This window comes from Gopherus evgoodei, chromosome 14 (genome assembly GCF_007399415.2).
Source record: "Gopherus evgoodei ecotype Sinaloan lineage chromosome 14, rGopEvg1_v1.p, whole genome shotgun sequence".
Taxonomy (NCBI): Eukaryota; Metazoa; Chordata; order Testudines; family Testudinidae; genus Gopherus; species Gopherus evgoodei.
Genome location: NC_044335.1, coordinates 7,319,840 through 7,339,160, shown reverse-complemented (window position 1 = coordinate 7,339,160; position 19,321 = coordinate 7,319,840). Strand labels below are relative to the sequence as shown.

The 19,321-nt window shown below is 46.0% G+C and overlaps 1 protein-coding gene across 1 annotated transcript in view; it reads left to right on the top strand.

The window, feature by feature from the left end:
- Nucleotides 1–17,886, top strand: part of SLC17A9 (solute carrier family 17 member 9) — a 31,636-nt gene extending 13,750 nt beyond the window's left edge. Inside the window, exons 3-13 of the mRNA XM_030533409.1 lie at nucleotides 1,297–1,436; nucleotides 2,931–3,030; nucleotides 4,689–4,819; nucleotides 6,230–6,326; nucleotides 8,556–8,652; nucleotides 11,485–11,572; nucleotides 12,129–12,163; nucleotides 13,963–14,078; nucleotides 15,947–16,002; nucleotides 17,572–17,601; nucleotides 17,723–17,886. Of these exons, the coding sequence (XP_030389269.1) occupies nucleotides 1,297–1,436; nucleotides 2,931–3,030; nucleotides 4,689–4,819; nucleotides 6,230–6,326; nucleotides 8,556–8,652; nucleotides 11,485–11,572; nucleotides 12,129–12,163; nucleotides 13,963–14,078; nucleotides 15,947–16,002; nucleotides 17,572–17,601; nucleotides 17,723–17,886 (1,054 nt within the window). The remainder of the gene's footprint in view (nucleotides 1–1,296; nucleotides 1,437–2,930; nucleotides 3,031–4,688; nucleotides 4,820–6,229; nucleotides 6,327–8,555; nucleotides 8,653–11,484; nucleotides 11,573–12,128; nucleotides 12,164–13,962; nucleotides 14,079–15,946; nucleotides 16,003–17,571; nucleotides 17,602–17,722) is intronic.
- Nucleotides 17,887–19,321: the final 1,435 nt, after the last annotated feature.

The window sequence follows — 19,321 nt, the reverse complement described above, 5'->3', positions numbered from 1 at the left end:
GCACCGTTCCCTGGTCTGCAGGGAAATCAACTCTTCGTTTCTTCCTCTCATCCGCGGAATCTGTTTTCTCTCTCTTCGCTCCATGCCCACGTTTCTGAGCAGTTCCTCCCGAGTTTATTCCCCTTTGCAGCCTCTAGTCGTGCTTGGGAAAAGCATGTGCCGCACAGTTTGATTGTATTAATTGAAAAAAAAAAACCAAAAAAACCCAGTCAGCTGTTTTGTGGAAACCCCAGTAATTACCTGCTGGAGTTCATCCACCAGACTGCAGTGTCCTAAGAGGGCACGGCTTTCCTGTAAAATCTTGTGTAAGAAACACAGTCTCGGAGTTGCACATTGTCTGTGCAGCGGGCTGTGCCATCACATTGTGATCTTTAATAGATTCTGCAAGCAAAGTGCACACAGGACACGAAAGGTTACAAGCAAGCAGAACTAATGCTAAAGAGCGGATGGAACAGAAAATGCCATCATGCTTTGAGAAAAAGAGTACAGTGCTGACTGCTTGTTGTTAAAACTTCCCCTGCATCAGGGATTCTCTCAACTCCGAGCTCATGACCAGCCTGCCCTTCCGCACTGCTGATTGGGAAGGGGATCCTGGCTATTTGGGATGGAGGTAAGCTCCCAGGATAGAAAAGGAGATCCCAGTACTAAACAAGCTGAGAACTACACTTTCTCTGTTGTTTGTAAAACTTTCTCTGTTGCTTTAAAATCAGGTTTCTCTCACCCTCTTTTACCTGTGTTCACCTTGTGTTTTTAAGATGGGCTTGTAATTAACACGCTCCTGCTTTTGTTTATTTCCCCGTGGGTGCCCACACGTCACTGAAGATGTAAGTGTATGGACAGGTGGAATGGGTAATCAATTTCCATCCCAGACAGTATGAATGTGGCTGGGATTCAGTCACTTATCCCCACTGTCTGCTGCTGTTGGGGAGCAAGTGGGGATTTCCCTTGGGTACCCCTTCACTCTCAGTGGCATTCTAGGGCCTCTCAGACATGCAGTTAAATGGTAGGAATGATGCCATGTTCTGCTGCTACATGATGGTACAGGACACGTGCAACTGAGATGGGGAAGGGTCTGCTTTGCCTCTCACCTCCCTGAAGGAAGAAGGTGAAGGGCACAGGTCAGCTGGCCATCCCTGAGGACATTTGTGGGATGGGAAGATCAGGTGGAGAGGCCTGGCTGACTGTCATTATTAAACAGCTAGAAAGAGACACCTGAAGTCCTGATTCCTAGTCCATGCGCCAACCCCATGCCCTACCCACAGTTCCCCCTTTGCATAATTCATGCTTATCTTTCAGGATCGGAGGAGAAAAAGTCCTTCTCCTCTCTGCATCTGCCTGGGGTTTCATCACCGCAATCACTCCACTGCTCACCTATATCAGTTCTGCCCACCTGATTTTCATGACAATTGCTCGATTCCTCATGGGACTACTGCAAGGTGAGACAAAAAATTGTGTATGTGTTCGTCCCACCCATGCTTATACTGCAACTCCGTATATGATGGATTCAAATGAAAGTCATAACTGCAATATGTAAATTGCAATGCTGGTTAGAGCAGGCTGTTTCTGAGCTGCCCCCACACCTGGAACTCCTGTTATAAAAACTGCTGTGGCTGGGTGCAGAGTGGCTACCAAATTGAGAAATTTGTCTCTGAGAAAGGTGCTGTCATTATACAAAGCTTTAATCTCTGTGTCTGCCTCTGAAATGGTAAACATGCTTCAAAGCACCTGCAATTTGAGGGGTTCTTTGGCCTTTCTCCTGAACGTTGATAATTTGGGATGATTTTCTCTTCCACTTGCTGAACTAGGTCTTGGAAGTGTAGAAGCCTGGCAAGTGCTACCCAAAAGTTGGTTGGGTGACTTTTTCTTGTTAACCAATAAGAAACTCTGGGTTATTTTCACTGTTTCGTTTAGGGGCTTCTGCCTCCACAGACTGGGTGCCTGATACATTATTATAAATAACTACATTTTTGTAAGCTACCAGGTCAGCATAGCTTCTCAGTGAGGGCCTTTTCTCCTGCTTACTCCTTTTCCCCCCACCCGTCTTTCTTTGTACTCCTCCTTTTCTGTGTAAGAGTTTACTATTTCGGGGCCACATGTCTACCAAGGACTAGATTAACACTAGTAGCATCCACTCCAATTTTAACCATGTGCAAATTAGCCCGTATTTTAACCACTGCAACAGCTGACCCAGCCTAGAATTCAACTCTTCCCTGGCTCCCACCCTGGGAGTTTCACATCCTCTCCACATCTGTCTCCATAGTGTCATGAATGTCAACTCCCCACTGAAACCATCTGGTGCCATTACTGTGCAAAGTCTTGGGATGCTATCCCATGTGACCCTGGCACTCAGCAGAGCACATGATGTTGTCATCACCAGAACCAGGGTGAATCACCCACATCACCATAAGAAAAAGCTGGCATCTATTTTATAAGGATTAAAAGTTACTAAAGCTTTTTCAACCCCGAGGGAGAAAAAGGATCAGTTTTGGGGTGACTCAGCTATTGTGTAGCAGTGGAGTGCTGACCTGGTGGTTAAGGTTCCCCTGCCTGGGAGTCAGGAGAGCGGGGGTCAGTTCCCAGCTCTGCTCAGACTCCTCGTGTAATTTTTAGCAAGTCACTGTGAAATGGGGATAAAGGCCCTGCCCTATCGCACTGGAAGTTGTGAGGATAAATGCACTCACACTTGGGAGGGTCTCAGATATTACAGTAAAGGGGGGCATGGCAGCAGATACAGAGAAGGCACAATTGAGCTTCCAAGTGACCATATGGTATATCAAGGGGAGCTGTGGGCTGCCATAAGTCATACTGGTGTGTGACACCGGGAGGTCATTGCTTTGTTGACTCGTTTTGAGTCAAACATGCGAGTGCAAGTTTGACTGCTGTGTACCCTGACTGGCAACGGCTGACTCTTTCGTTTCCATTGTTGTTAGGAGTGTACTTCCCTGCCTTGGCCAGCCTCTTTTCTCAGAAGGTCTGTGAGAGTGAGCGAGCTTTCACGTGCAGCACAGTAGGGACTGGCTCTCAATTTGGGTAAGTTCCATTTTCTTTGGGTGGTGAGTGACTTAGGCTACGTCTAGACTACCTGCCGTATCGGCGGGCTAAAATCGATTGCTCGGGGATCGATATATCGCGTCTCATCTAGACGCGATATATTGATCCCCGAGTGCGCTTATATCGATTCCAGAACTCCACCAACCCCAACGGAGTTGCGGAATCGACATGCGGAGCCGCAGACATCGATTCCGTGTGGTGAGGACGGGTGAGTAATCCGATCTTAGATATTCGACATCAGCTGTGTTATTCACGTAGCTGAAGTTGCGTATCTAAGATCGATTTCCCCCCGTAGTGTAGACCAGCCCAGAGTCTCAGAGGGATGCCATAGGAGATAAAGTGCCATTAAACTTCTATAGGCAAAAACACCCACCCACAAAGTACATCTGGAACACTGGATCCTGGAGGGTATCTGTTCCAGTTGAAGAAGGCTCAGACAGTTTCTATAGAATATACACACTCATTACTGAAGTCTTTGACCTTTATAATATTTTGTTCTCTCAAGTGTGTTGAGGATTAATGGGATTTTGTCTTTTCTTTTGAGTAAGCGGCTTGAAGGAGTTGCTATTACATTTGGTTTCCAACAGGAGGTGGCATGGTCCAGCAGGAAGAGCAAGACAGAGCATCAGGGGTCCTGAATTCTGTTTCTGACCCTTTCACTGACTTGCGGCTTGATCCTGGGCATGTCATTTAACCTCCCTGTGCCTCAGTTTCACTCTGTTAAATGGGGATTAATAATACTTTCCCACCTTTGTAAAGTTCTTGGAGAACCTCTGATAGAAAGGGCTATAGAGCTGCAAAGCAGCAGTAGTATTTTATGCACCATATCTATTTATCACTCAGTTCCGTCCTGTGACTTTCTTTTGTGGATAGATGTATTCTGGGATATAAATGGTGATCTTGCTTGAAGGACTAAGGTATGTCTACACAGCAATTAAACACCTACGGCTGGCCCCAGTCAGCTCACTTGGGCTTATGGAGCTCAGGCTGCAGGGCTATAAAATTGCATTGTAGACATCCAGGTGTGGGCTGGAGCTTGAGCCAAAATGTCTACACTGCAGTTGTAGAGACCCAGAGTCTGAGCCCCCGCAAGCCCGAGTCAGCTGACACAAGCCAGCCACGGCTGCTTAATTGCTGTGTAGACATACCTAAGTGGGCTAAAATGTCCTCGTCTCAGTGCCTACAATCAGAGTGTACCTCAGAATGCTCTGTGGCATCCTTTCATTGGCAGGTATTTCAGACATCAGTAGGAAACAAAGGCCTGGATTCGCGACTGGTGTAAATTGACCATGTTCCAACAACTTCAGTAGAACTACTCTGACTTACACCAGCTGAGGATTTGACCCAAAGTGTCAAATTAAGAAATAGAGCAGGTTCTTCTCCAATGCAGTGGCACTAGAATGGTCTGTAGTACAGTGGAGTGGTTTTTAATAACCAGGCAACCGATCCTCTCAGCATTATTGGGGTAGGAATGATTAGCCAATGCAAATGTTTGATAAGATGAACAGCTCTTGAGGGCTGGATAAATAACATCCAATAAACCATAGTGTTGACTCATTACTGCTGATGCATGGATTGTGAGTTTGCCCAAAGAACACTCTTATCAGTCTCGTGATCTCTCTGGCTTTTCCTTCCAGGACGCTGGTGATTGGTGGGGCAGGGTCCCTCCTTCTGGACTGGTATGGCTGGGAAAGTGTCTTCTATTTCTCTGGTTTACTCACTTTGCTCTGGGTTTACTGCATGTGCAAATACCTCCTGAATGAAAAAGGTAACCTCCCACCCTATTCATTCATACTGGCAATAGCTATTCACTAGGCTGTGCTGTGGAAATGACAGGAAAGTGATGTATGGCAATTGTTAACCCTGGGGCAAATGACAGGTGGCACTACCACCTCCTCCTCTGGCTGGATTCTGAGTTGCACTCGACCTGCTAGGCCACCTCTGAGCAAACGTACTGGATCAGCTCCACATGTGACTGGCTCTTCCTGGTTTGTGAATCTCTCTGGGGCTGAGGCAGAAACGTAGGTGCATAGAGAACTTTTACTGCAAAAACTTGGGTGCTGAGTGAGCTTAGGCGCCTACAGGTTTTGGCAGGAGATTCATGGATGGCAGTGGAGTCAGAACTGGGACTTAGGTCCTTAAGCCTCTGACTTGGGCACCTAAGTACCTTCATGGATTGCAGCCTGGCTGTTGGGTTAATTTTTTGTAAGTTATACAGAAAATGAGAGTTTTAAGGAGGATCTTGAAGGAGCATAATTAGGTGGGTTTTGGATGTTTTGAAGGAGTCAGGAGCACCAGAAGCTCCCTAGAAGTGGGCAGGGGGCACCGGCACATGAACCACGATCCTACCCCTGCTCCACCTCTTCTCCCTAAGTCCCTACCCTCACTCCCTCGTCCGCTGAAGCCCCGCCTTTGCTCTGCCTCTTCCCCCAAGACTCCACCTCCACTTGCTTCTCTCTGCCCCCTCCTCTCCGTCACTTGCCCTTAAGGCAGGTAGAAAGTGATGGGGCCATGGCCCCCTGGCCCTGCTGTTCCAGCGCCCCTGTGCGGAGCATCTCCTAAGTGTAAGGGGCAGCATCGGAGAAGCACAAAGGCGCTTGTTTGAAAATGGATCAACTGAGCAATGGAGGCAGGCAGGAGTCGACAGTGAAGGAGAGATGATAGGCAGGGTGGGGGATAGGCCAGTAAGGGACTTGAAAGTGAAGACAAGTAGCCCATGTTTGATGCAATAGAGAGTAACCAGTGGAGGGATGCATAGAGAAGGGTGACGTGGGCAAAGTAATGGGCTAGAAAAATGATCTTTGCAACAGCCTTCTGAGTGGACATGAGCAGGGTGGGGGCTGCATTTGTCAAGGCCAGTGGCAGTAACTGAGACCACACCAAGGTCCTTTCAGGACAGAGGTTCAGCATTAATTCTTGCTTTGCTGTGTCTGGAGGCGTGCGTGTGTGTGTGCGTGTGCGTGAGGTAGGGGTTTGGAGGAAGTTTAGTTAGAACACCATGGCTACTTAAAGTAGTTTTTATGGTTTAATGCATAGATGTTCCAGGGTTATCCTTCTGAATGCACATTTTAAGCAGTTCTTAAACCGTGTGGTTAAGCCCTAGGATAAAACAGATCCAGCGTGTCTGTATAGACTATTGGAAAACATAGCTTTGATTTGATATATTTTTTCCCTGCAGAACTCATCATTCACTTAGAACATTTAGCAAAGGGCCTCTCGTTATCCAAACAGACCAAAGTTCCCTGGAAGCAGTTATTTAAAAAGGCCCCTATCTGGTGAGTATATGTCACAGCCATGTGTATTGTGCATGTCAGCCCCTCTCTCATGCAGAATCTGGTTTTCTTGTTGCTACTTTTTTTTGATAGCTATTTATTTATTTAGGAATTTTTAACAGGTTTACAAATCATTGCCATGTAAATATCCGAATCAAAACAATAATCATTACACCAATGAGCTTATCAAGGACAAGTGCAGAGTCCTGCACTTAGGATGGAAGAATCCCATTCACTGTTACAGACTAGGGACCGAATGTCTAGGCAGCAGTTCTGCAGAAAAGGACCTAGAGGTTACAGTGGACGAGAAGTTGGATATGAGTCAACAGTGTGCCCTTGCTGCCAAGAAGGCTAACCGTATTTTGGGCTGTATAAGTAGGGGCACTGCCAGCAGATCGAGGGACGTGATCATTCCCCTCTATTCAACATTGGTGAGGCCTCATCTGGAGTACTGTGTCCAGTTTTGGGCCCCACACTACAAGAAGGATGTGGAAAAATTGGAAAAAGTCCAGCGGAGGGCAACAAAAATGATTAGGGGGCTGGAGCACATGACTTATGAGGAGAGGCTGAGAGAACTGGGATTGTTTAGTCTGCAGAAGAGAAGAATTAGAAGAGCTTTGATAGCTGCTTTCAACTACCTGAAAGAGGGTTCCAAAGAGGATGGATCTAGACTCAGTGGTAGCAGATAACAGAACAAGGAGTAATGGTCTCAAGTTGCAGTGGGGGAGGTTTAGGCTGGATATTAGGAAAAAACTTTTTCACTAGGAGGGTGGTGAAGCACTGGAATGGGTTACTTAGGGAGGTGGTGGAATCTCCTTCCTTAGAGATTTTTAAGGTCAGGCTTGACAAAGCCCTGGCTGGGATGATTTAGATGGGAATTGGTCTTGCTTTGAGCAGGGGGTTGGACTGGATGACCTTCTGAGGTCCCTTCCAACCCTGATATTCTATGATTCTATGATCACTAGGCAGTAAATTAATCATCATCATTTAGCAGGGTATTATCCTATTGCAGAGTGAGTCTCTTTACAGCATCCAATCCTGTGTGAATTATATTTGTCTGTGCTTCAAACAGTCCAGGGCATAATGCCACATTCTGTATTTAGAGAGACATGGTGGGGGCACTAGTATCTGTTATCGGACCAACTTCTGTTGGTGAGAGAGACAAGCTTTCGAACTACACAGAGCTCTTTTTCAGGTTTTTCCAAGACCTGTGACTCGAAAGCTTATCACCAACAGAAGTTGGTCCAATAAAAGATATTAGTGCCCCCACCTGGTCTCTCTTTGCATACACTCTGCATTTGTGGCTCAGAGGACACTGGGTGCTGTAATCTTTGCTCTCGTTGCTGAGAGAGACAACCAAAAAATGCCCTTTTAATTGTCACTTTGACTTAATAAAGTATCTCAGGAGACATTACATCCTCCTAGTTTAGGGTTCTGGATTTAACACTGTCCAGCCCAGAGCAGGGGAGTGTTTTCTGTAGCTCAGCACATCTGCCTTATGGCCATTTAAGGAAAGACAGTGACAGGATCTGAGGGAAAATGGCCATGGCTTTAAAGACAGTAAGGTGATAGGTGGGGAAATGGGCAGTATTCTGGAAAGGGTGCCGAGGATGCACTGGTGAGAATGAAGCTATATTAATAATGTAGGTGTAACATGAAGCTAGTAATTCTTCCTGGTACGCTTGCATTGCAGTGTCCTGTCAGATAGGGTTCTGTTCCAAACTGTCTGTGTTATTGTTTCAGTGGCAGCACCACCCTAGCTAGTATACTAGATTAAATCAGTTGCTTATTATCACTAATATCGCTTGAGTGGACATGTTTGCCCAACAGACATTTAGCAGGACCTAAACAAAATCCCAGGGAAAGGCACAAGTCCTGCTGTAAGTAAGGAGCTGATGGGATCTTTCATACTGAGACGCACTCCATGAGTATGATGGTTATCAGCACTGATTGTATCTTAAGTTGTCAAGATATCAAGGCCCCATTCAGAGCTGCCTATGGTGAAAGCATCATGAGAATTCACTGGTGCATTGCTCTCTCCTCTTGCTCTGGCAGTCACGTGGGGTTAGGTATCTCTAGTAAATCGCAGGAAGCAGCTTCAGTGCTATAGAGGGTTTATATATATGCCTGACATCACTGCCTTGAAGTAGTGGGTAGCTAGAATCCCCCTTTTTTTTAATCCAATGTGGTCTGTCATCTTGACTGATTCTTTTTCCCATTGTATATTTACAGGGCTGTCATAGTAGCTCAGCTTTCTACGGGCAGCACATTTTTCACCCTCCTCTCCTGGTTGCCAACTTTCTTTAAGGACACTTTTCCCGAGTCTAAGGTAGGCTGACACCACAGCAAAGCGGAGACTCTGAAAGCTCAGTACAAGCAAACAGATGTAGTATTTCCATGTGTTTACTTAGCTCCCCTTAACACTGGGAAGCTTTGCATTGTCTTCAGCGGGCTCTGGATCAGGCCTGAAGAGAATGGCCCTTTCGGTATATGAGCCAATAACACTAGAAGGTTGATTTTAGTCCCCTTCGCCCCTACGTTTGATTTTGAATGGCCTAGTCCTTCTGTATTGTTCTGACAGGTTCACTCACATTTTGTTGCTTGCCCTGTCTTGCCGCAGAGTCCCCTCTGAGAGTATGTCAAGGAGCAACAGTCTCGGTTGCTCCATAATGTCAGGATCTCAAGAAGAAGCTGCTCCTGCACTGTCCAAGGCTTCCTTTGTAGCCCATGAGATCTAACGCAACTCCCCCAAAACACAGAGCTGGTAACTGGGCCACGGATTTTGGATGAGACAGGAAGACAGTGTCAGTATAGGAGAAAAGCTTTTCCTTGGGATCAAGCATTGGTGAGAGGGAGAGAAGGGAGAAGAAGGAGGAATGATTTCTTCCCCATATGGATGTGCTGTAACCTTAGATACATGATGGTGGCCTGTTGCCTTTACCCCTGATTCTTACATGAAGGTGTTGGCAAGCAGGGGGTATATGCTTGATATATGCAGGAGTCCAGCTATTTAATAATAGGGGAATAGAAACTTGTACCTCCCACACGTCCCTTCTAAAACAAAGCTTCAAATACAGGCCCTGATCCATGCCATCAAATCCCCCCCTTGCACCTGCACATTGATATCATGGGATCTAATCCCAGGATGTGGCCATATTGTTTAACTATCCAAACGTACTAGCAGTGCCAAGAGATAGCATTGCCTGCTCTGATCCTTTTCAGCAGTGTCAACATGCTGCACTTCCCGCACATCAGCAGCTCCCCGTCATGAATCCCTTTCTCACAGAGTTCTCTGTGGTCTCTAGGCTGCCCTGTTGTGTGGGTGAGGATGGCACAGAGCTCATAGCTGCAAGCAATTTCAGACAACCACCGAGGGCCTTTGTTACTGTACTGGCATAGCCGAGCTTAGAGGCGTGATATTGTTAGTTGTTACAATGATAAAAATTTTCATTACTAATTAATATACATTTTTTATTTGGAAAGCTCTGAAGAAAGGCCCCTCTCTGTTCTGCACAAATAAATCACCCATTTTTCTGAAACTTGGTTAAAATTCTTCCGGGCTGAGATCTTGTATTTTTACAATTCATTCTGCCCACAGAAATCCCGAGATTGTCTTTTCTATGGTGGCTCTGTCGTGTGTTTCTGGAATTTCCCAGGATCCCGTACATTTATTACATTAATGAGGGGCTTTATGGCATACTTGATATTTATATTAAAATCATGTATTAAACCAGCAAACATATTGTTATAACAAGATTTGCAGCACCTCTTGTAATACGCTTGGGTAGCAGTGATTTGGTAATTTAGCCATCTGTTACATATTTAATTCCTGTGCCCTTATGTAAGATGCTCTATATAATATTCCTGCATCTGGCCATTGCTTCGTAAATATTAATAAAACATGGATTCATTCAATGTAAATTGAAAGGGTTGACAATAATCCTTAATGTGATAAAACTATGTCACCTACTGGCCAAACATACATGCTGCAGCTGAGTTGTTTTTCTCCCTCTGCTAAAGTCCAATTCAATGAAGAGAATCCTGTACCTTTGGCCCATGCCGTGAAGTGTGCTATGGTTTGAAAATGGACTCTATAAAAGAACTATGTGGCACTGTTCCATGTCCTTATGTTCTTCTTGTATATTTTGGCCACAAGCTTAGAGGTGCTGAGCGAGAACAGCTCCAGCTGGCATCATTGGGAGCTGCAAGTGTTCTGCACGTCTGAAAATCAGGCTCTTGTTTTGCAAACTGGCAATGCAATTTAGGAGCCTAAGTTCCTTTTTCAAACGTGATGAAGGGCTAGATTTTCAAAGGTATTTAGGTTCCTAACAATGCAGATGTGTGCCTAGTGTGGTTGACAAAAGCGTCTGAACAGGTTAGGTTCCTAACATCCATTGAACTCAGTTAGAGGCTTAACCTCTTTTGGTGCTTTTGAAAATCCCACTGGACACCTAAATACCTCTGAAAATCTCACTGAAAGCCAATGGGATATAAACTCCTACATTACTTAGGTGCTTTTGAAAATATTTCCATTAGTCGTCTTCAGTTACATCCATAATACATTTTCTCAGTTGAAAAGACGAAGCAAAATTTTCCTCTTTATCAGTCTTGAAAGCTCAACCCTGGCACCAGAAAACCCAGCTGTGTTCCCTCAGTTGCATGGAAATGCTAGCTAATAATATAACGGCTATAGTCTGAATTTAGTCTGCAGTTTTGCTGGTGACCCATGAAGCTGGATAGAATACACAGTTTGCATATTGGCTCTGTGCCGCAGAATCTTGTTTGCCAGTAAACTTTTAATCCTTCCTTACTACTGTAGAGAGAAATTTCTGCCTCTCTGTCATGGGTGTAAAGCCAGTCAGACTTTATGGTATTTAACAATTCACTTATTTATATAGCACCATGTGTGCATGTACATTACAGACCTCAGGCCCCATCCTGGAATGCACCGAACTCTGTAGGGCATTGGAAGGAATGTGAGAAAGTGGTTTAAAGCTCTTGTGTTAGGTGAGCAAAAGCACCAGGAAAGAGTAAATCCTAATGTCCCATGCGACGCGCCTGCAGTATAAAATCCATTAGTTGCAAACAAACCCTGCTCCATTAGCAGGATGTGAACATTGGTTCTCTTCACTTTTCCTTTGAGGATTTTTCTCCCTTTCAGGGCTGGGTGTTTAACGTAGTGCCATGGCTGGTTGCAATCCCAACAAGTCTGTTTAGCGGATTCCTGTCTGATCACCTGATCAATCAGGGTAAGAGATCCTTGGGTTGTTCATCAGCTCTGTCTTTTCATAATGCAAAGAAAAGACTGGATGGGAGGAGACGGGTTTGATGGGAGAAAAAGGAAGCTGAGCTTCTGGCCTGGAACTTGGATAAATACTGTCCTCTACACGGCCTCTACTTATTTGTAATGCGCTTTGGGTTTGTCTACGCTGGTACTTCATCAGCAAAACATTTTCTCATTTTGTTAACAAAAGTTTTACCAACAAAAAGCGCCGTTGTGAACAGTGCTTTGTCGGCAGGAGCGCTCTCCTGCCGACAAAGCCACTGCCTCTTGTGGGGGGTGGAAGTTTTTTGTCAGCAGCTAAAAGCCTCATAGTGTAGCCAGACCCTTTGTCTTGTATGGGAGTTGTAGGCACATGTCTGAAACAGACTCTGACCCTGTGTGTTAAGTTTAACTTATACTCACTCTCCTGACATGAGCCCAAACTATGGGTGTTGAACTCTTCTAGACTGAAACATTAGTCCCTGCTTCATTGAGAGGGGTCTAGTTTAAATGCCTCCAATCGTCTTCCTTTTCCCTTCCAGGCTATAAAACGATCACCGTTCGTAAGTTCATGCAGGTAAGAAGACGAAAGCCTGCGAGTGAAACATCAGTTATCTGTTAGCTCCGATTTTGCATATTAGTCTAACAGTGGACATCAGATTCGAGTTCTTGGGAAGCTTCACTCATGATCTTGGTTGTAAAAAAAGAGCTTTCATAGCTAGGCAGATAGCTGGTAACCAGCATCTGTGGGAAGGACACAGAGAAAGGCCATGACTTTTTCACTGGGCTTTGACAAACCAGGATATTTTAACAGTTTGCCTGGTAGTGGCAATTTTGTGAGCGATATGGAGGGTTTTTGTCAGCCCCGCAGAGCAAGCGTGTTCTTTGACACCGAATGACTCTTCAGATTTTGGATGAAGGGAAACAGCAAAAGAATGAACAAGAACAAAATCCCCATGTGAGAGCAGCGCATCCCTTCTGTAGAACAGCGGCTCCCAAACATTTTACTAAGGTGGCCCCCCAACTATGTTTGGTCTCTTATGAGGAGCCCCCGTTACATAGAGATGTACAGGAATGACTATTTCTAAAATCCTATGAGTGTACAACAGCAATTCTGAGTTTGTTCTCAGCCTTCTGCTCCCCATTCCACTTCTCAGCCCCCGCTCTCCCCTCACTAGCCTTGCCAAAATCCCTGCTCAGCTCTCCCTAGCCTCTTGCCTTTATGCTCCCAGCTCTGCCCCCTGCTGCATCCAGTCAGCTCTTCTCTCCCTACAACCAGGCCACAGTCACTATCAGCCAGCTTGCTGGCTCCGGCTGCTTCCTCCGCACTGCTGCTGCCTGGATCCCACTCCCCGTGCTGCTGCCTGCTTCCCCGGCCGGGCAGAAAAGAGCATGGGGAGGGGGAGAATGGCATGGGGGGTGCAGTGACTGGCAACCCACCTAGACCCTTCCCACGACCCACTAGTGCACGGGTAGTCAATAGGGGGACCATGGGCCAGATCTGGACCACTTTTGAACAGACCCCGATATCTTTTCATTTAGTTATTATCATTATTGTTGGGGGGCGGGGGTTATTATTATTTTCTCTGGAGGCTGGATCTTAACTATACCATTTACCAAGAAATTTGGACCGTGACAAAAAGTAATTGACTAGCCCTGCACTAGTGGGTCAGGACCTGTTTCCTCCAAGCTGCGCAGCTGCCTATTAAGCCCCACACAGGGGCTCAGGGCTGCGGTGAGGAGAGGCAGCCCTCTCTGCAGGATCCAGCACGGACCTGCCCCAGAGCTGCCGTGGCCAGGGAGAGGTGCCTCTTCCCCGGCCCCAAGCTGCTGTGATGAGAGAGGGCTGGGGAAGCCTGCAGCCAAAACCCCTCATCTCTGGCCTCACCCCAGAGCCTACACACCCCCTGCACACCAATCCTCTGCCGCAGCCCTGAGCCCCGCTCCCACACTCTGAACCCCTCGGCCCCACCCCACCACATTAATTTTGTTATCTACCCCATTATGAAGGTGATGTATCACACACCACCTTCATCTTGGTGCACATCACAAAATTCATTCCACACATGAATGTAAGAAATTAGAGGGAACACTGGTCAGGACCCATCATTTGGGAAACGCTGCTCTATAACATGCTCCATTGCCTCCACCTCACAAAAGGGCACTTGTCTGTGCCCGTAGGCCGTTGCCTTAGGAATGTGAAGGTGCCATACAGAGGAAAGTAAGTCGTAAGAACCACCCAGCTCTGTGTACAGAACCATAATGAGCCCATCGTTTTTCAAAAAGGGAGAGCCCGTCTGCAATAGTAGCTACTTTTGTTCCCTGCAACTCGCTGTGAATTTGTTGCAGATGTCTTTAATTTTCTTTTTCCTTTAGGTCATCGGATCAGGCGTATCAAGCATTTTTGCCTTGTGCATGGGTCAGACATCCAGTTTTTGCAAAGCTATAGTATTTGCATCTGTCTCAATTGGACTTCAGACCTTTAACCACAGGTAATAATAGTAATAATCATAGGAGTAGTGCATAGCTCTGACAGAGTACTTTTCAGGAGGCAGATGTCATTATCCCCACTGGGAAACTGAGGCACAAAGGGATTAAGTGACTTGCCCAACGTCACCCACCTGGCCAATGGGAGAGCCAAGAATAGAATCCAGGTCTTCAGAGGCTTATTCTAGTGCCCCATTCAATAAGCCATGCTGCCTTTATATGTCAAACACCTAGCAGACAAATTGAACCAATGTTTTATTTGTTACATGTGAAGAGTTCTAATCTAAGATTGAAGGCTTGAGGATTTATCCAGGCTTTATTGAGCAGTGACTGTACATAAAGATGAAGTGTCCAGAACATGAGCACTGTATGTGTCAGTAACTCAAGACAGCCAGCTAAATCCTTGTAAATACCCACTGTTGGGAAATATTAAATACATGACACGATTCAAATTCAAGGATTTCTCTCACCACCTTCCCATTACCTCAGCTTAGTCTTGAAACAGCCCAGCACAGGGCCAGACTAGGGGTAATGGATGAATATGCTGCTTAGCAGATGGGGCAGCCAGGTTGCTGCAAATCAGGTCTGAGATGCATTATGAGGTTTTCACAAGAGGAGTTTCCACAGCACCTTCCTACATATGCCAGCCTCTAGTGAAGTCATTGGCAAATTCACCCCATCCTTTTAAAACTGTTATTTACTTCTCTCTTATTGTCCACTTAGAACTGGGGATTTCTTCCCAATTTTAGCACAACTGTTTGGTTTTCTTTCTGCCTCTAAATTTGAGTTATCATAGAAGCAAAGAAAGGCAGAAGAACCACCTATGGCTAGAAGTTAAAACCAGACAAATTTAAATGAGAAATAAGACTTTTTTTTTAACAGTGAGGGCTGTTAATCATTGGAACTAACTACCAAGGGGAGTGGTGGAGTCCCTACCGATGGCTTCAGTTCAAGATGGAATGCGTTTCTGGAAGGCATGCTTTAGTCAAACACAAGTTATTGAACTCCATACAGTAGTAATTGGGTGTTATTCTACGGCCTGTGACATGCAGGAGGAGGATGTAATGCAGGAGTTCTTAACATTTTTCTTTCTGGGTCCCCCCCCCCACCCAACATGATATAAAAACTCCAGGGCCCAGCAGCAGGGGAAGGGAAGGGGATGCTCTGGGCTTCAACCACTGGGCTGGGGGTGGGGGAGGAGCTTGGGGCTTCTGCCCTGCGGAGCGGCAGAGCTCCTGGCTTAAGCTGTGGGGAGAGGAGTCATGGGGCTTTAGCCTCATGGGAAGTGGAGTCACCAGGGCTCAGGGTTTCAGCCCCATGGGGGGCCAGGGGAGATGCTGAGTCTTGGGCTTCAGTCCAGAAGGAGGATAGACTAGTTGATTTAATGGTTCCTTCTTGCCTTAAAAGCTATTAATCGAAGCATCAGATTTTGGTGGGTCTGAACTGGTACAGCAACACCTAGTCCTAGTCTAGCAGGGAAAAGTGTCTGAGTCTTGCCACAGTGAAGCTGGCACGTTCTAGCAGGCTAATGATGGACACACTCAAGAGAATTCAAATTTCGTTCTGGCCCCACTTAACACTTTATAAATGTAACTGCAGCCATCTAACCACCACTCTATCTATTGTACTTTCCCGCTAATACTGAAGCTCTTTGCTTCTTATTTCGAAGTCTTTCCATTCAGTTATTTTCCCATCTTGGTTCAATTTCAACCATATTTTGGTTCTCAGTTCCCTCCTCCTTCTCCTCACAGGGTTGGTTCAGATTGGTTCCCTTCACTGAGAAACAGCACGCTTATCCTGTGTAAATTCTGAAAAACAATCAAAACCTGTTTAAAAATAAAAAGCCTTTAATTTCTCTTCTCTTTGTGAACAGTGGCATTTCAGTCAACGTTCAGGATCTGGCTCCGTCGTGTGCTGGTTTGTTGTTTGGTAAGGGGGCATTTTTAACAATTTTTATTTGCACAGAAAATATACCCATGTATGGGGAATAGTTCCCAGGGAACTACATGTAAACACAAGTAGCTGAGAGCAGAACGTGGCTCAATCCAGGCAGCCTTTTGACTTGATTAGGGTTGCAGAGATGTAACAGAAGGTAGAGATTGCTAACATCCATGACCCAGCTCTGCATGTCGGAGAGAAATTTAAAAAGGGCAAGATTGTGCCCAAATGCGCTGTGGGTGCTTATGAGAATGGGGCCCTACCAAATTCACGATCCAATTTGGTCAATTTCATGGTCATAGGATTTTAAAAATTGTAAATGTCATGATTTCAGCTATTTAAATCTGAAATTTCGTGGTGCTGTAACTGTAGGGGTCCTGACCCAAAAAGGAGTTGTGTGTGGTGGGTCACAATGTTATTGTAGGGGGGATTGTGGTACAGCTTCTCGTATTTCTGTGCTGCTGCTGGGTGGTGCTGCCTTCACAGCTGGGCAACCGAAGAACAGCAGCTGCTGGCCAGGAGCCCAGCTCTGAAGGCAGAGCCGCTGCCAGCAGCAGCGCAGAAGTAAGGATGGCCTGGCGTGGTATTTCCATCCCTTCTTCTGCGCTGCTGCTGGCAGGGCACTGCCTGCAGGGTAGGCTCGCGGCCAGCAGCCGCCATTCTCCGGCTGCCCAGCTCTAAGGCAGCACCACCGCCAGCAGCAGTGCAGAAGTAAGAATAGCACTACCACAACCTCCCCTACAATAACATTGTGACCCCCCTGCAACTCCCCCTTTTGGGTCAGGACCCCCAATTTGAGAAACGCTGGTCTCCCCCATGAAATCTGTATAGTGCAGGGTACAAGTGCACAAAAGACCAGTTTTCTTGGTCTGTGACGCATTTTTCATGGCTGTGGATTTGGTAGGGCCCTACTTATGAAACTGTGTGGCTTTATGGGTGCATAGGGAGTGTGCTAGGAGTTCTCTCTCCTACACAGCAGCCAGACTCACGGGCAGTCTCTGCATCCCCCTGGGAGAGCAAGACATCCTGAAGGGGGATGGGGAGGAGGTGGACCCTGCCCTCCACACACTGGACAGCTGAGCGACTTAGGTGCACCTTAGGGAAAGTATATGCTGCACTGCCTGAAAGGCGTAGCAGTGGATAAGCTCTTTCTGGAAGCTCAAGGAGGAAGTCTGCTTCCAAGAGTTCTCCCCCATTCTACCCCATGGGGAGCTGCAGCTCTACCCTGACACCCACACAGTGGGGCTGTGTCTAACCAGCGCGAGCGAACCCAAAGGGAGTGAAAAGTCTTGGGAGTAGCACTGTACACATTCAGAGCTAGATTATCAATGCTCAGCTCTCCCTGTGCTTATTCATGTGCTTTCCCTTGCCCTCGGCAGGTGCAAATAACTGCACGTGCATGCACTTTAATGAGTCTAAGGCTTGTGCCCACACAGGAGTCAGGCTATCGAAAGGGCACATGCAAGTGTTGAAATTTCCAGATTCCTAGCAAGTATCTTATGGTTAGAATCATCGGGTGCAAATTGATGTGATGCAGTGGTTTCCTTCTTCTCTTTACAGGCGTTGGAAATACAGGTGGAGCCCTATTAGGTAAGGGATTTTCCTGGAATTTTGTCCCTCATATGGGGGATCCTCCGGCTGAGCTGACATTACAGGGCGAGGACCTGGCCAAGTTCCATTTGATTAATTTCTGCTCTCTCTCTGTACACAGGTGTCGTTTGTGTGTATTTAGCCGGGCATCTGATTGAAACCACTGGTTCTTGGGTTTCTGTTTTCAACCTTGTGGCTACAGTTAATGCCCTGGGGCTCTGTACATTCCTGATCTTTGGCGAGGCCCAAAGGATGGACACAGACTCTGCATATGTAGATCTATAGTCGCTGTAAACATAAGTTCAGCAAATGAAATCCGTTGAAGGGTTTAGGACTGTAACTTCTATTGATAGCGGTTGTGCAAATGGTTGTTTGCAGAAGAGAATATTATTATTTTGTAGAATTTAAATAGAAAAAAATCTATTGCGAGACTATTACGGGCCTGAACTAAACGCAGAGGAGAGAGGAAATCCAGAGTTAAAACTTTGCTTAGGGGATGGCTCTTGGGTTATAGAGCCTTTCAGCTCTAGGTCACCAGTTTGAATTTGAATTGACTAGTGCCTGAACGAAGCAGCTCATGGCCTATGTGAAATCAGTTGGTACCTGCAGTCAAGTTCCTAGTGCAGGAAATGCCATTCCAGCTGGCACTAAATGGTACCTTAGCTGAGAGTCTCAGCAGAGATGCCAAAGACTGAACGGCTCATTGAGAATGAATGCCTCTTTCGTCCTAAGAGATGCTCCCTCTGGTACAGAGATGAGACATCTGAGCAGTGCGGGAATCATGCATTGCAGGTGTCCATGTTCTACCTATTCTGTGGCTGAGAAGATCACTCCCCTCTCCAGGGCTGTCAATCAGTTCCTTTCATCAACACTAAATGGACTTAATAATACCAAGGACTGTCCTTAACTTGCCCTTGTGTGCCTCAGTATTGCCATATATATAACAGGTACAATCAGGGTGTACAAAGGAATGGGTTCAGAGTTGTTTTGCCATATGCTGTGAATGTATATGAAGGATGGCTCACATTCTGGGCTATGGATCCATAATACCAAGTGTTTTCTGCTTCACTAGGCCTGTTTCCAGTATGCATTGAAAGGAATGCAGGAATACAGGAGACGTTCAAAAGAGCCTGAAAAGTGCGTGTTATGTATTTACATTAATTGTAGGGCTTGTTTCTGCGTTATGGATCCATACTGCTGAATGCTCACCAAAGGAGTTACCATGCCACTGCAACGCATGCTTTGGAGCTTGATTGTGTTAAATTATTTATAATTTTTGACTTTAATACCAAAAAGGCCTAATCCACTTTGTGCTCTAAAAAGGTGATTCTGCAAGCTGTCTCGTGTGGACCTCTTGCTGTAATCAATGAGTGTTCCGTGAAAGGAAGGATTTAACACCCTGCAATTTTATTTTGTTAGGGCTATTTTAAATGCGGAGGTTCATGTAACATCATAAAACTTCTTCTTCCTGCACCCATTCTAATAGCTTATGCAAAATCTGTTTGGTTCTGTTCAACATTTGTGTTTTAAAAAATTGTACTTGTGGAGCGAATGAGCAGGGGACACATTTTCAAAGGGGCCTCAACCTGGCATCTTGGTTTTAAGCTTCAGTTCTGTGCTCCAGTTCGTGGCAAGGACTGTCACTCGAGAATTGGCCTTTTTAGCCACTCGCGATGCCGCCTCATGACACCTAGCAACTGACCTGTTTTGGCACTTACAC